At 41.6% G+C, this 15,387-nt stretch overlaps 1 protein-coding gene across 1 annotated transcript; it reads right to left on the bottom strand.

Annotated features, from left to right (window-relative positions):
- Window positions 1-13,600: 13,600 nt before the first annotated feature.
- LOC115500979 (olfactory receptor 6B1) lies at window positions 13,601-14,536 on the bottom strand. The gene has a single exon (XM_030295779.1). It carries the CDS (start codon window positions 14,534-14,536, stop codon window positions 13,601-13,603), a length of 936 nt encoding a protein of 311 aa, XP_030151639.1.
- Window positions 14,537-15,387: the final 851 nt, after the last annotated feature.

Below are 15,387 nucleotides of genomic sequence, written 5' to 3'. Positions count from 1 at the left end.
AAAATATAGAAAGAACTTATCAAACTCAACACTTGAAAAACAAATAATCCGGTTAAGAAATGGAGAGAAGACACGAACAGACATTTTTTTCCAAAGAAGACATACAAATGGCTAACAGACATGTGAAAAGATGCTCAACATCACTCATCATCAGGGAAATGCAAGGCAAAACTACAGTGAGATATCATCTCACCCCTGTCAGAATGGCTAAAATCAACCACACAAGAAACAACAGGTATTGGTGAGAAAAAGAACACTCATGCACTTTTGGTGGGAATGTAAAGTGATGGAGCCATTATGGAATATATTACAGAGGTTCCTCAAAAAACTAAAAATAGAACCACCTTACGATATAGGAATTACATTACTGGATATTTGTTTTAAAAATACAAAAACACTAATTCAAAGGGATACTTGCATCCCAATGTTTATTGCAACATTATTTACCATAGCCAAGATATGAAAGCAACCCAAATGTCCATCAACTGATGAATGGATAAAGAAGAAGTGATATGGGGGCACCTGGGTGGCTCAGTCAGTTAAGCATCTGACTTCAGTTCAGGTCATGATCTCATGGTTAGTGAGTTCAAGCCCTGGGTTGGGCTCTGTGCTGAAAGTTCAGAGCCTGGAGGCTGCTTCAGATTCTGTCTCCTCTCTCTCTGTCCCTCCCCTGCTTGTGCTCTCTCTCAAAAATAAATATTAGGGGCGCCTGGGTGGCGCAGTTGGTTAAGCATCCGACTTCAGCCAGGTCACGATCTCGCGGTCCGTGAGTTCGAGCCCCGCGTCAGGCTCTGGGCTGATGGCTCAGAGCCTGGAGCCTGTTTCCGATTCTGTGTCTCCCTCTCTCTCTGCCCCTCGCCCGTTCATGCTCTGTCTCTCTCTGTCCCCAAAATAAATAAACGTTGAAAAAAAATTAAAAAAAATAAATATTAAATTTTTTTAAAAGAGAAGTGGTATACACACACACACACACACATACATATGCACACACACACACACACACACACGCACACACATACACACACTGAAATATTACTCAGCCATAGAAAAGAATGAAATCTTGCCATTTGCGACATGGCAGGAGCCAGACTGTATTAAGCTATGTGAAATAAGTAAGTCAGAAAAAGACAAACACCATATGATTTCACTTATATGTAGAATTTAAGAAACAAAACAAATGAGCAAAGGGAAAAAAGAGAAAGAGAGAGAGGGAAACCAAGACACAGACTTTTTTTTTTTAATTTTTTTTAACGTTTATTTATTTTTGAGACAGAGAGAGACAGAGCATGAACAGGGGAGGGGCAGAGAGAGAGGGAGACGCAGAATCCGAAACAGGCTCTGGGCTCTGAGCTGTCAGCACAGAACCCGATGCGGGGCTTGAACTCACGGACCGTGAGATCATGACCTGAGTCAAAGTCGGCCACTCAACCGACTCAGCCACCCAGGCGCCCCGCATCATGTTTTCTTAAAAACCATCATAAGACAGTCTAATATATAATCAAAGTTGAGAATCATTTGTACAGTGCCTTGAGATATTAACAAATGATAGTAGAAAGCCATTATTAATAGCATCATTATTTTTAAATACTGTTTCATATTTATCATATTCTTTAATATCATATCTTATTAATAATATTTTATTATCATAATTATTTGTAATTTTTTATTAAAAAAATTTCTTTAACCAATATGGTATAAGATCAAAAAAGAATTGAAGACCAGCACTGTAAATGAAAATACATTGAAATAAAACACAACTTAAAATATAAAAAATTTACTGAAATGCATTAGTAACTTATCAAGGATTTAATGATCTCTATTTTTTTTTTAACGTTTACTTATTTTTGACACAGAGAGAGACAGAGCATGAACGGGGGAGGGTCAGAGAGAGAGGGAGACACAGAATCTGAAACAGGCTCCAGGCTCTGAGCTGTCAGCACAGAGCCCGATGCGGGGCTCGAACCCACGGACCGCGAGATCATGACCTGGGCCGAAGTTGGACGCTCAACCGACTGAGCCACCCAGGCACCCCTTAACTAGAGAAAACAAACATGGTTATCAAAGGGGGTTGTGGGCAGATGGGGGAATTAAAGAGCACACTTATCATAGTGAAATAAAATAAAATGATACAAAGAGAAAAATTATGAGGATGACTGACATTTTTGTATTTTCAAACTTCACCAAGTTAGAGTAATTAAACCACATGTTACCGGCACATGGGTAGAGAGACACGCGAATGGATCAGAATAAAAGGACTGTAAACAAATAGATATTGGAATGTGTTTCTGATGAAAATGGTATCTCAAATCAGTGACGCAAAAATGGATTACACAACAAATGGACTGAAACCACTAAATGTATGAGAGCGATAATAAAATTGGATTTATGTCTTTCACTCTGTACCATTCTATCTCCCAGAAAGCCAAATCCACTCCCAAGACACAGGGAAGCAAAGGAGATATTTTTTACCGTATACTCCTCGATTTTAAGCCAGGGTAAATGCATACATTTTTTTAAAAGACGAAACGCAGAGAGCCTTTCGCTATGTTCGGTTTTGAAATCATGTGTTTTTCTGATGATAAAAGGAACATATGTTGTAGAAATGTGAGGAATACAGAACACATAGGAAATCAAGACAAAATAAAAAGCAATCCCAATAATGCAAAAAGAAGGCAAACCTAGCTTAGTTATCTTTTCCTCTCTTTTAAAGCTTCTATTTAATTGATTCATTTAATTATATTTACTTGAGTCATAAATAATATTCAGTAGTATGGAATGTTTTAGATACAATATTTCTTCAACTCAATTTCATGCATTTTTTTTGAGTATAGTTAACACACAATGTTACATTAGTTTCAGATGTACAACATAGTGAGCCAAGTTTATACGTTGTGCTACACTCACTGCAACTGTAGCCACCATCTGTCACCATGCAACACCATCACAGTGCCATTGACTACATTCCCTATGCTGTGCCTTTTATTCCCATGGCTCAGTCATTCCATAACCGGAACCTGTACCTTCCACTCCCCTTCTCCCATTGTGCCCATCCCCCACCTCCTCGGCCTCTGACAAAACCATCAGTTTGTTTTCTGTCTATAGGTCTAATTCTGCTTTTTTTTTTTTGTTTATTTATTGTTTTTACATTCTACACATGAGTGAAGTCTTATGCTAGTTGGCTTTCTCAGTCTGGCGCATTTCACTTAGCATGATACCCTCTGGGTCCATCCACGTTGCCATATATTCATGCCCAATTTTATTCCAACTCTGCACCTGTGTCTTTAACATCAGCATCTGTCATCAGGGTCACTTTGTGGATCATCTAACAAATTTGCTAAAACACAACCTGGTTGCCTCCTTTTAGGTTATTTGAAAGGCAACACCTTTGAATCAATGTATTATCCTGTAGTGAATCATATTATAAGCTACAAGTGCTCTTCATATAACATTAGGATATTTGTCTTTTTAATTTATTCCTTACAGGTAACTTTTGAATCTAATCACTGTTATTTAAAAGAAGTTAAATTCCAAACTCCAAGATGTTGCCTTTGAGTGCATTCACAAGATTGACTCAATTTAGTGATTCAAGTTACTGATTTTTTGTTTACCTTCTCACACCAAAATGACCTAAAGCACCTCTATTTTATTTGCATCAGCCTCCATGCACTTAAAGAAGTTAATGCTCTGCTTTAACTTAATGCTCAGAGCATCATCTTATTCTTATGTTCAGTGTCCCCTAAGTAGGTCTTTGTCCTATACTTTTCATTGCACGAAATGCTCCTTCCTTGCTCCCCGGCTGTGCAAATCTTTGCTTACACAGCTTTCCGGATTCAGCTCTTCTAGAAACCTTATTTTTTAATTCACTGTGCTCTTAGCACATTTTTCTTATTCTTCTAATGGTTATAGAGATTTTCGTCTGTATATTTTACCAAGCAGTTTTCACTCCTACTGAATAACTTAAATATTTTTATTGTCACCTTTTACATATTCATGTCTTATGTCCCTGTGTTGGTGGTTAATTACATGAGGTAGGAAGCATGTTTTATGATTCGTAGCATCCCAGGTAAGTTCATTTCGTGTAAGAGATGCTCAGCCTTAAGGAGGCTGTGAGAAACTGCTTAAATTTTGAAAATCTGTTTATTATTTGTATAATGAAGAGTGCTAGACCCAATGATCTTCAAGCCAGTCTCAGTACTAGCTCTCCAAAGCCAATATGGTTGTTGAGCATTACTCATATATCCCACTAGATGGTACCAACACCAAATAAACGTTTCTTGAAAAAACTGACCATTTTGAAAAGCGAGTTAGAGAAATGAATAATCAGAACAGGTAGCCTATTAGGCACAGCAGTTATAATTTGTGAAAGAAATTATAGTAAATCATAGATCTTTTTTCCACTTTAAAAAAAAGTTTATTAATTTTATTTTGAAAGAGAGGGAGCATGCATGTGTACTTGGGGGAGAAGGGCAGAGAGAGAAGAAGAGAGATAATCCCAAGCAGGCTCTGGGCTATCAGCTCAGAGCCCAACACAGGGCTCGATCTCAAGAACCATGCGATCACAACCTGAGCTGAAAGCAAGAGTCAGTCGCTTAACCAAATAAGCCAGCCACCCAGGCGCCCTTCCCACTTTTAAAACTGGACAGATATTTAATAATAAATGGCTTAATGCATAGCCCGGAGGACACATTTGGAGTAATGTTTATGGAATCAACCCCAAATACCTTATTAAGCAAATATTTACTGAGCACTGTGTGAGCGTTGAGACCACACAAAGACAAACCATATGTGGATGCTTTTAAAAGGATAATAAGACATAAAAAAAATGTAAAAACCATAATACAAGTAAAAAATGAGAACATTCAGAGGGTGCAGATGCAATTTCCAGCTAAAAAAAATTGGCAGTGGTCTTCAAGGGAATTGGGGTATCTTAGATTAATTTTGGGTTATGGGTTCAATTTGTTGTATCATAAAATAAAAAGCATGTTGAAGCAGAGAGTGGAGGTATCGAATTTCAAACTAAGGTCTTTGGACTTCATTCAGCAGATAATGAAACAAAATTGAGGACTTTTCCACAGTTTCGTGATCAGCACTGTGTTTTCAAGTTATGTCTGCGCACAGAAAGACTGCATTATCTCACCTGTATGTGAAATCTAAAATAGACAAACTCATAGAAGCAGAGAGTAGATAGCGATCGACAGGGGCCAGGAGAAGGGGAAAATGGGGAGTTGACAGTCAAAGGGTGCCCATAGCTAACAATACCGCATTGTATACTTAGTTTTTGAGAGGACAGATCTTATGATCAACACTCTTACCACAAAAAATAACAATAATTCATAGTAATAGCAATAATAAGGGATGTGGGAGGAAGCTTTGGGAGGTGATGGCCATGTCTATGACCTTGACCGTGGTGATATACTTTCACATGTACCCTTATCCCCAAGCTCATTGAGTTGTATACATTAATCACATACAGCTCTTTAGACGTCAATTATTCTTCAATAAAGTGATTTTTTTTAAATACATCTTGGGTGGTGGGGGGTACTGCTTGATGAGAATAGGAGGATGGGGATAGGGTGAAGGAATATGCTGGCATTTTCACGTGAGGGCTTGAGACAGCTTAAAGGTCAATGGAGGCAACAGGGACCAAGCACATCAGGCAGGGAAGGTAGCGAAAGATGGAGTGAAATGGAGGGCAAGACAAATTAGAACAAGGATAATAACTGGATAACAACTGGAGAAAACTGGAGTCTGTTTTGCTTATGTGGGTTACAAAGGAATTTGAAGCGGATTAATGTGAACCTCTTGAATTTTAAAAGCAGACGCTATAGTTTCTCTCTCCGTAAACCCAGTGTTTCTGGTCAGCAACAGCAGCCCTTCCCAATTTCTGTTCTCGTAGCATGCAACGCGTTTACTGAGGATTAAAAAAAGCTCCGAGATCTGGTGAATAAGTGTTATGATTGGAGCACCGTCTAATGCAAGCAACCCATGGCTCGGTCCCTGTTGAGACTGCTAGTAACAAGTACAAAATGTATAGATCTTTGGGATTCCTGAGGAACCTTTTAAAGACCTTGGGAATCGTTGGGGAGGAAAAGCATGCATGGTCCCAGGAAACTTCTTAGTTCATTTTTCTCGGAAGCACAGACTCTCCCTTACTTCAGTTCAGCTGAGATGAACGATGTGGATCAAACGTCCACATCCCAGGTGCAGTGGTAGATGCTGGGGACACAGAGGCGAGTAAGACATGATTCCTGCTCCTCTGAGCTCAGAGAAGAGAATATGGTGCAAATGGTTGTGACTCAGGCAGGAAAGGGAGCTACTAGGTAGTAATCTCCCTGAAGGAGATGATGCCTTAGCTGAATTAGAAGAAAGGGAGAAGAAACAACAACAACACTCATCATATAAAGCTGGAGAAAGAAGATGCTGTAAGCCCAGGACATTGCCAGAGTAAAGGTCAGGTGGCTCAAACAGCATTTGTATTGTAGAAACTACAAGTTGGAGAATGTGAAGTGCCAGGTGGGCATGCCCGGCAAAAACGCTGGAGAAGCAGGTGCTGAGGCAGGAAGCAGAGGCAGGAGCACATCGCGGAGAGTCTCTGACCGAGCTAAGGACCACGTTCTTGCAGACAGCGGCTGGAAACACTGAAGTGTTTTTAAAAGGAGTATGACGGGGGGGCTGGGTGGCTCAGTTAGTTAAGCATCTGACTTTAGCTCAGGTCATGATCTCACTGTTAGTGGGTTCGAGCCCCACGTCAGGGTATCTGCTGACAGCTCAGAGCCCAGAACCTGCTTTGGATTCTGTCTCCCTCCGTCTGTGCCCCTCCCCTGCTTGTGTGTGCTCTATCTCTCTTTCTCTCTCTCTCAAAAATAAATAAACTTTTTTTTTTAAAAAAGAGGAGTATGACAGAAGCACAGCAGCATTTTAATTCAGGGGGATTATTCTATCCTAGAAACAAGCAATGCAGCATTTTTACGCAGGCAAAAAAAAAGTAGAAGATATGAGTTAAGTGGAAAAGGAGAGGAGGACCAGGTGATGAGGACAAAAGACAAAAACGTGGAATCCCTCCTAGACAAACACTTCTTAAATTCTGTGTCTGTACCTCCAGATTTTTTCCTTTAGATTATTATTGACCACACGGTCTCAGTAGACGTGGAATCTTTCCATGTCTTGGGCTAACCATGAATCAAAAGGGAAACGTTCCCCACGTTAAATACGTTTTATGTAGAGTTTTAATAGCTGCTTTAGCTGCTCTTGATTGTGAGCCCCACCGTTACCATGACAACATTCCTAGCAAAAGGTGAGGTGGATGAAGTTGCTCTGGTCTAGAAGATTTGCACCGCTGTTTGAGGCTTCAACATTTTTAACATCAGATAAACCAGAGACAACATTTGTGTGCACACGGTCATATAGCCGAAGTCTTACGTAACCTAAATTTCATGCTTTGGTGTAACGTTTCCCTCTGTACAGACTTAGGGTCATAACTAGTCCAGTCCGTAACTGGCCCAGTCCATAGATGCTTCTGGACCTCAGAAGAATCTGGCAGTGAACAAAAGTAAAGAAGCACAATCATTCTGTATACATTTACTACTCATTGATCTTGATATAAGATGAGTGCATCACGTGAGAAGCAGCACGTTCAAGACGTAACAGCCTCCTCAGTTCTCTCAAATACTGCTGGGCTCTTAAACCTATTGATTTATTTAATCTTCTAATTTGTTTTTAATGTGTGATTTCTGTTTTTGAGTGAGAGAGAGAGAGAGCATGAGCAGAGGAGGAGCAGAGGAAGGGAGGGGGAGAGGGAGAGGGAGAGGGAGAGGGAGAGGGAGAGGGAGAGAGAGAGAGAGAGAGAGAGAGAGAGAGAGAGAGCATCTTAAGCAGGCTCCACACTCAGTGCAGAGCCAGACACGGGGCTCCATCCCACGACCCTGAGATCATGATCTGAGCCAAAATCAAGAGTCGGACAATCAACCAACTGAGCCACCCAGGTGCCCCCATTTGATTAATATTTGACCTATCTACTTTCTCCTCTGCATCCTAAAGCTTATTAATTCTGCCTCCTTTTCTGTCTTTGCATGGAAGTACGCATATGCCATATATGCATGTATTTTTTTTTTAATTTTTTTTTCAACGTTTATTTTATTTTTGGGACAGAGAGAGACAGAGCATGAACGGGGGAGGGGCAGAGAGAGAGGGAGACACAGAATCGGAAACAGGCTCCAGGCTCCGAGCCATCAGCCCAGAGCCTGACGCGGGGCTCGAACTCACGGACCGCGAGATCGTGACCTGGCTGAAGTCGGACGCTTAACGACTGCGCCACCCAGGCGCCCCTATGCATGTATTTCTATAGGATCCTCATGCACATCATTTTTGTAATTAGTTATTTGTAAACTATTTTTTTTTGCTTGACAATATATCATGAGCCAATTTTCCTTGCCATTTTTTTTTAGGTACAACATTTTCCATCATAAGGATAAGCCATATTTTACTCCATCTAACTATTTTTTTAAACATTCTGGGGTTTTCTTTTTCCAATTCTTCTGTTATAAACAGCGTTGCACTAAACATCCCATTAATTATTTCCACACAAAGGCATAAATGTCTACATTGGAATGATTAGTTCACAGGTCTGACTTTATGCCGGCTTTATTTGGCCTTCTTTAAAAAAGAAGTTTAGGGGCGCCTGGGTGGCGCAGTCGGTTAAGTGTCCGACTTCAGCCAGGTCACGATCTCGCGGTCCGTGAGTTCGAGCCCTGCGTCAGGCTCTGGGCTGACGGCTCAGAGCCTGGAGCCTGTTTCCGATTCTGTGTCTCCCTCTCTCTCTGCCCCTCCCCCGTTCATGCTCTGTCTCTCTCTGTCTCAAAAAAAAATAAATAAACGTTGAAAAAAAAATTTTTTTTTAAATAAAAAAGAAGTTTACTCTTTTTCCAGCTACTCTGGCTCTCACTACAAGCCTCTGCACTCAATATTCCTTCTGCCTATAAAACTTTTGCCCTAAGTCAAAGTAAACTAAGTGCTTTATCGAGAAGTTACTTTGTGCCAAGAACTAATCTGAGGACTTTCCCCATATTGATTTATTCAATCTTCTAAACGAGACGATGAAATAGGTACAATCATTTTGCCCAAGTTTATACAACAGGAACCAGCTTCGAGACAGGTCACTTGGTCCCAGAGTCTGCACTTTTCAGTCACGATGCTCTACTTGTCACGACTGGCTCCCTCTCCAGGTCCGGGCTTTGTGCAGAACACCTCCTCTGTCTAGACCTTCCAAGATGGCTGACTCCAAACTATTCCCCACTCACACACCATCACCACACTGCTCATCCGCCATTTACCCTGCCTGGCCCACTGCCCCAAATCTAGTCTCTGACAAATAGCAGACCTGTGCCAGTATTAACTTAACCTGCTAGCAAGAGAAACAGCAGACAGGGGACAAATGAGGTTATTCCAAAGGCACTGCAGAACAGAAATGCATACACTATCAGTAAAAGAGTAGCTACGTAATTATTAAGTTAGATAGAACGAGGCCTGGTGAACTTTTTACACATCAGCTTTGGTTTAACTTCCCTAAGGAGGCTGCAAAATCATAACATCCCACCAGTGTCTGCAAGTTGACCTCTAACCCTATGGAGCTCTACACTCCGAAGCTTTGTCTGCTGTAAATTGTTAGCTGTCAAACATGTGGCAACATTCTCCAAGAATGTTACATTAGGATCAAGCAGGCTTATTAGAAAAGGGTCTGCATAATATCAAAAAAAAAAAAAATCAAGAAATTGTCATTTTGCTGTTTTCTAATCTGAGATCGTTTTTAATTAACAAACAATTTTTTTTAGTTTATTTCTTTTAAGGGAGAGAGAGAGAACGAGCAGGGGAAGGGCAGAGAGAGAAGGAGAGAGAAAATTCCAAGCAGGCTCCACGTTGCCAGTACAGAGCCCCATGCAGCGCTCAAACTCAAAAACCGTGACATCATGACATGAGCTGAAACCAAGAGTCAGACGCTTCACCGACTGAACTACCCAGGCACCCCTGATCTGAAATAGCTTTAAAACAACAACAACAACAACAACAAAAGCTGTGTGTGCACATACAGAGAGGACTGCTTCTTACCTCATCATCCTAGACCTTCAACTGGATGAGTTATCCACTGAGAATTGGTGGGGGGGGGCGGATAATGGGGGAGGATTTATTGTTAAGCACAAACATATTATAAAGTATATCTTGCGGAATGAGGTATATGAGGGTTCTAGGCAACCAAAATGGAGTAGCACATGGGGCATTTGTGGTTTCGAGCAACCAAGTTCAAACTGCTCCCTGCTCCTGGTAACAGTGTCTTATGTCTGGAATGTTTTTTGCCCAAGTAGCCATATGTCTTGCTCCCTAACTTCTTTGCATATTTGCTCCAACTTCACTTTCTCAGTGACGGTTTTGGTAACCATCCTATTTAACATTTCAAATCTCCACCAACACTTACTACTACACTTCCCATGTTTCCCTCCACCATGGTGCTTATTCCAGCTGAATTGGTATAAATATTGGTTTCCTAGGGCCCCCATAACAAATTAGAGCAAACCTGGTACCTTAAAACAACAAATGTACTTTCTTACAATGCTGGAGGCCACAAGTCCAAGACCCAGGGGTCAGCAGACCTGCGCTTCCTTCAAAAGCCCAAGAGACTCTGTCTGTCCTTATGTGCCAGTTTCTGGTGGTTGCAAGAGTCCCTTGGTTTGTGGAAGCTTCCACCCAAGCTACCTCCATGTTCACACGGCCTTCTCCTCTGCCTTTGCCCCTTCTCTGTCTTATAACAAACTTGTCATTGGATGTAGGGCCCATAGGGATAATCCAAGATTTCAATTGGAAATCCTTAACTTATTATATTATTAAGGCCCTTTTTCTGAGTCAGTTTATAATCACAAGATCCGGATCGAGGATGGGACAAATCTTTCTGGGAGCCGCCTTCCAACCTGCAACATTATGTATATTACATATGCCTTTCGTATGTACAAATGTATTGTCTGCCATCTGTTCCTATCTATGAGGGTCACAAGTTTTTATATTTTGTTTCAAAGATACATTTTTTATTGGTTTGATGGACTCCATGATGGGTTTGCATGGTCATAACTGAATCCTGAGGCTTGGTCTCTAGGTAAACTGTTAAAACTGACTACCAGAGTCCACATGCTGGTTGCCTGTCCTCAAGCAGGCTTGCTTGAAATGTCTACCTTGCTTTATGTGGCTCCCTTCACAAATGATGCTCCTCTGTGTGCATTTATCTGTAACACTGCTCTATGTATATGATCTTCCCTCTGTTGAGGCTGATCCTACATTGATCTGATCTGCACCCCCCACTTTGCTTAGCTCATGTGTTGACCTCGCAAAGAGGTCACGGCGATGTTACGGATTCCCATCTGCTCTTTGAAACACAATTTAATAGAATTTGTGAAGAAATCCTACTTCCACACCCTCTCTCACTCAGACACTTATGAGAAACAATAAAGAAACAAACAGCCTTTATACCTGGAGTCTCCCAGATTGCGGTATGTGCAGCTCAGTCCGTACAGGATGGTTTGGGAGGTCTACAAAGACTTCCCAGCTAGTTCCCCCACATAAACTGTAACCAAGTTTTGGCCTGCTTAGATCTTACACTGGCCTAGATCTTGAACAATCAAAGTCTTTTGAATCATGTCAGTTTATCTTCATAACCATTCCAGAAGGGAGGCAAAGCAGGCATTATTATTTGTTTACACATGAAGAATCAGGGTTTCAGAGAGTTTAGGTGGTTTGTCCCAGGTCACATGATAAAAACAAATAATTTGTCAGCAGCCCGTTGGCTGATTTTATCCTGCATTCACTACTTCTGTTTTTTTTCAATACACGCATTTCATAGCCTGATAAGACTGTGCCATTATGATTGGTTTATTTGAATTATCTCAGAAAATAGTCACTTTTCTTTATGTTTTGTTTTAAAAGGAAATATATTTATAACCCCTTCTGTATTGCATCAAGAAACCAAAATATGTTCCAGGAGAATAGAGTAAATCATTTCCATTATGAGAGTCATTCCTTTTGTATATTTATTCTCTACAGTAAGGCAGGCTTGCATTACTTCTTGGTTTCTTTGCTCTCCTGAGGAATATATTCCACATTTGTCCATTGTTATTTTGTTGTTTCTCCAGGTATATCAATTGATGATGCTAATTATACCCCTACACACTTAGTTTCCACACTCCATCTGCTGAAGAAGCATGTTTTCTCTCTAGAGAGATCCTATGAGCTAAGAACAGACCCAGGTCTCAGTTGGGAGGTCTGGGCTTTTGACCTCTGCTCCTCACTGTCTGTGATTGTATGTTATTAACTTCCTAAGCTTCTGTCCTATAAGTTTATAAAATGTAGCTAAGAATCCTACCTAATGCCTCTTACTTCAGAAAAAAAAGAGAGAGAGAGAGAAAAGACCTTTGAAAACAGTATTTTGTTTTTAGGTGGATGTTGCAAATGGTACAAGTCATTCTATTTTTAACTATTCTAATGGAATGTTTAAATTCCTGCTGACATTAGCATGTTGTATTGACTACAGCTCAAAGTATGGCCGGCCCCTTTGGCCATCGACAAAACTGTGAACCAAGAATGGGCACATCTATACCCTTCTGTGGGTGTGTGGCACGTCTGATCAGAAAGCCTACTATTACTAGGAAGAGTATCAGATAAACAAGTAGGACAACTGAGAATCACTGTGGCATAGAATGGAAATCTGCCAAATCCTAAACTTGGGCTAGATGCCTCTATTTGAGATGGTGTGCTGAGGGATGACGGCCAGGCGGAGTGAAAGCAGATTGAAGAGGAAGGAGAACATTGAGGTGAGAAGAATAGATGACTAACGAGGGCAACATTTCCTTCAACAAATAGTATATTTGATGATATTTATTTATTTCTCGCTTATTTTGTGCTCATCTACTAGAGGATACAAATAAACACAGACATACTGTAAATCTAGAAGGGAAATGTGACATTCATTACCAAGCAACAGTATAAGTTATGTTGGAAGACAAATGATAATTGTATTAGGTATAGTTCGTGTGCAGATAACAGAAAGCACTCTAGCTTTTTGAAGCATAAATGTATGAAATACAGGGAACCAGCTACTTACAAAAAGCGTTGGGGAAACTAAAGGAGCAGTCTCTAGTCTCTGCCACCAAGACTGACTCCCCAAACAACATCCAGGATGAGATTGTTGAGGACATTGCTACCTCTGTCTCAGTTGGGAAGCCATCCCAAACCTGTTGGCCCACAACCCTTCATGCTTGCTAGATCCCCAAACAGCTAACACCTATGCTGCCAACCTGTTCACCCACTTAACACAGTTGGGAATTTAGACAGTCTCAGAAACCCCATTTTAGGTCTTAGCCAAAAAGGATTCTCTATACAAGGGGTACGACCTTAGACCACAGACCACGTGTGCAGATGCAGACCTCACAACACAGCCAAGCGCCTGGGCTGATGGGGATGTGGTGATGTCATGATGAATGATGACATGACTAGTATCAGTTCAGGCATTAAAGGAGAAGAATGGAGCGCTGAACCAAATAATTTCTTTCTAATAATTTGTAACTGACTAGTCCAACCGGATAGCTTGGCAATAGGCCAGTTTCTTCAGAGCCTCTTTGACCTCTCTGTTCCTTAGGCAATAAATGAAAGGGTTGAGAGCAGGGGTGACAATGGCATAGAAGATGGAAATTACTTTGTTCATGTTGAAGGCATGGATGGCTCGGGGCCTGGCATACATGAAAATAGTGGCTGAATAAAAGATGGTTACCACCACGAGGTGGGAGGCACAGGTAGAGAATGCTTTCTGCTTTCCGGTGGGCATGCGTAGAACGGTAACCAGGATGCATCCATAGGACAGGACGGTGATAGAGAGGGGGATGAGAAAGATGACCAGTGCCAGGACAAAGTCCACCAGCTCAGCTACAGACATGTCTGTGCAGGAGAGGTTAAGAACTGGAGAGATGTCACAGAAGAAGTGATTGATGACATTGGGGCCACAGAAACTGAGGCGGGAGATGAAGTAGATCTTAGCCAAGGAGATGCCAAAGCCAATGGCCCAGGAGCCAAGAGCCAAGTGGAAGCAGAGCCTATGGCTCATAATCGTGGGGTAGTGGAGTGGACGGCAGATGGCCACATAACGGTCATAGGCCATGGCCGCAAGGAGCACACATTCTGTGCACATGAGCGCAATGAAGAAGTACAGTTGTATCATGCAGTGAGTGAAGGAGATACTATTGCTCACAGACCAAAAACTAAATAGCAACTTAGGTACCGTCACGGAGATGTACCAGGTCTCCAGGAAAGACAGGTTGGCCAGGAAGAAGTACATAGGCTTGTGCAGTGGCCGGTTCTGTTGCACCAACAAGATGATGACCATATTTTCAGCCACTGTCAGAGCATAGGCGATGAGGAACATCAGGAACACTGCTACTCGCATGGCCCAGCTCCCAGGGAATCCCACAAGAATGAACTTGGTGACCTGAGTCTGGTTCTCCACTTCCATATTAGAGACACAAGACTTAGCTCTCCTGGGGGGGGGGGGAGGCGGGTCAGGGAGGGAGATCACTTGGTCAGAGTCCATAGTCCAGATAGAATCATCCATCCTTTGCCTTCTCTGATGAGCAATAATAGTAACATATCATTTATTCATAATACAGTATAGGCTAAGCCATACACTGGGTACATCATGCACTAATGTAATTAAATCTCGCATAGCCTCTACACGTTGTTATACCCATTTCAGTGACAAAGAAACTGAGTCTTGGAAAGACATTAAGCAACTTCCCAACTTCCCACTGGTAACAGGGCAGAAATCACATTGAAGTCTACGTCTAAAGCCTACACTCTAATATTCTACACTGCCTTGCCATTCAACAGGATCCAGTCTCCAAGTTTCATGTTACCACTGCCAATTCCAAAGGATATGTGTGGCGCTCCTGGCCCACGTCTACACAGTACTTTGGACGTTCTTTCTTACAACTCACTTACCCCTCACATACCATTTCATCCTTTCCCTCCACCATGAAGGGAATGCAGCTGTCACCAGCTGATGACGATCACGTGAGGTACGTGAGTGCTGAGATCAGGTGGTTATGTTTTTGGTGTTAAAGACCTGGCTCTCAGTCAAGTACCAGGTCTGGCCTGGTTTGCTATTTGACCTTGACATCTTATCCTCCCTGAAACCCAATGTTCTCTTTTGTAATGTGAACACTAATATTCATTCAGCTTGTGTCACTGTGGATGAAAACCCAAATGAAATGATGTGAATGAAATATTACATAAACTGTAAATGACAACACATGTGAAGGGACTTTCGCCTCCTATTAGGGCACTAGGAAGGGGGGCCTGGGCTAA

Source organism: Lynx canadensis, chromosome A2 (genome assembly GCF_007474595.2).
Source record: "Lynx canadensis isolate LIC74 chromosome A2, mLynCan4.pri.v2, whole genome shotgun sequence".
Taxonomy (NCBI): domain Eukaryota; kingdom Metazoa; phylum Chordata; class Mammalia; order Carnivora; family Felidae; genus Lynx; species Lynx canadensis.
Note: the sequence above shows the minus strand (reverse complement) of the source record. Positions and strands in the feature narration are given on the sequence as shown.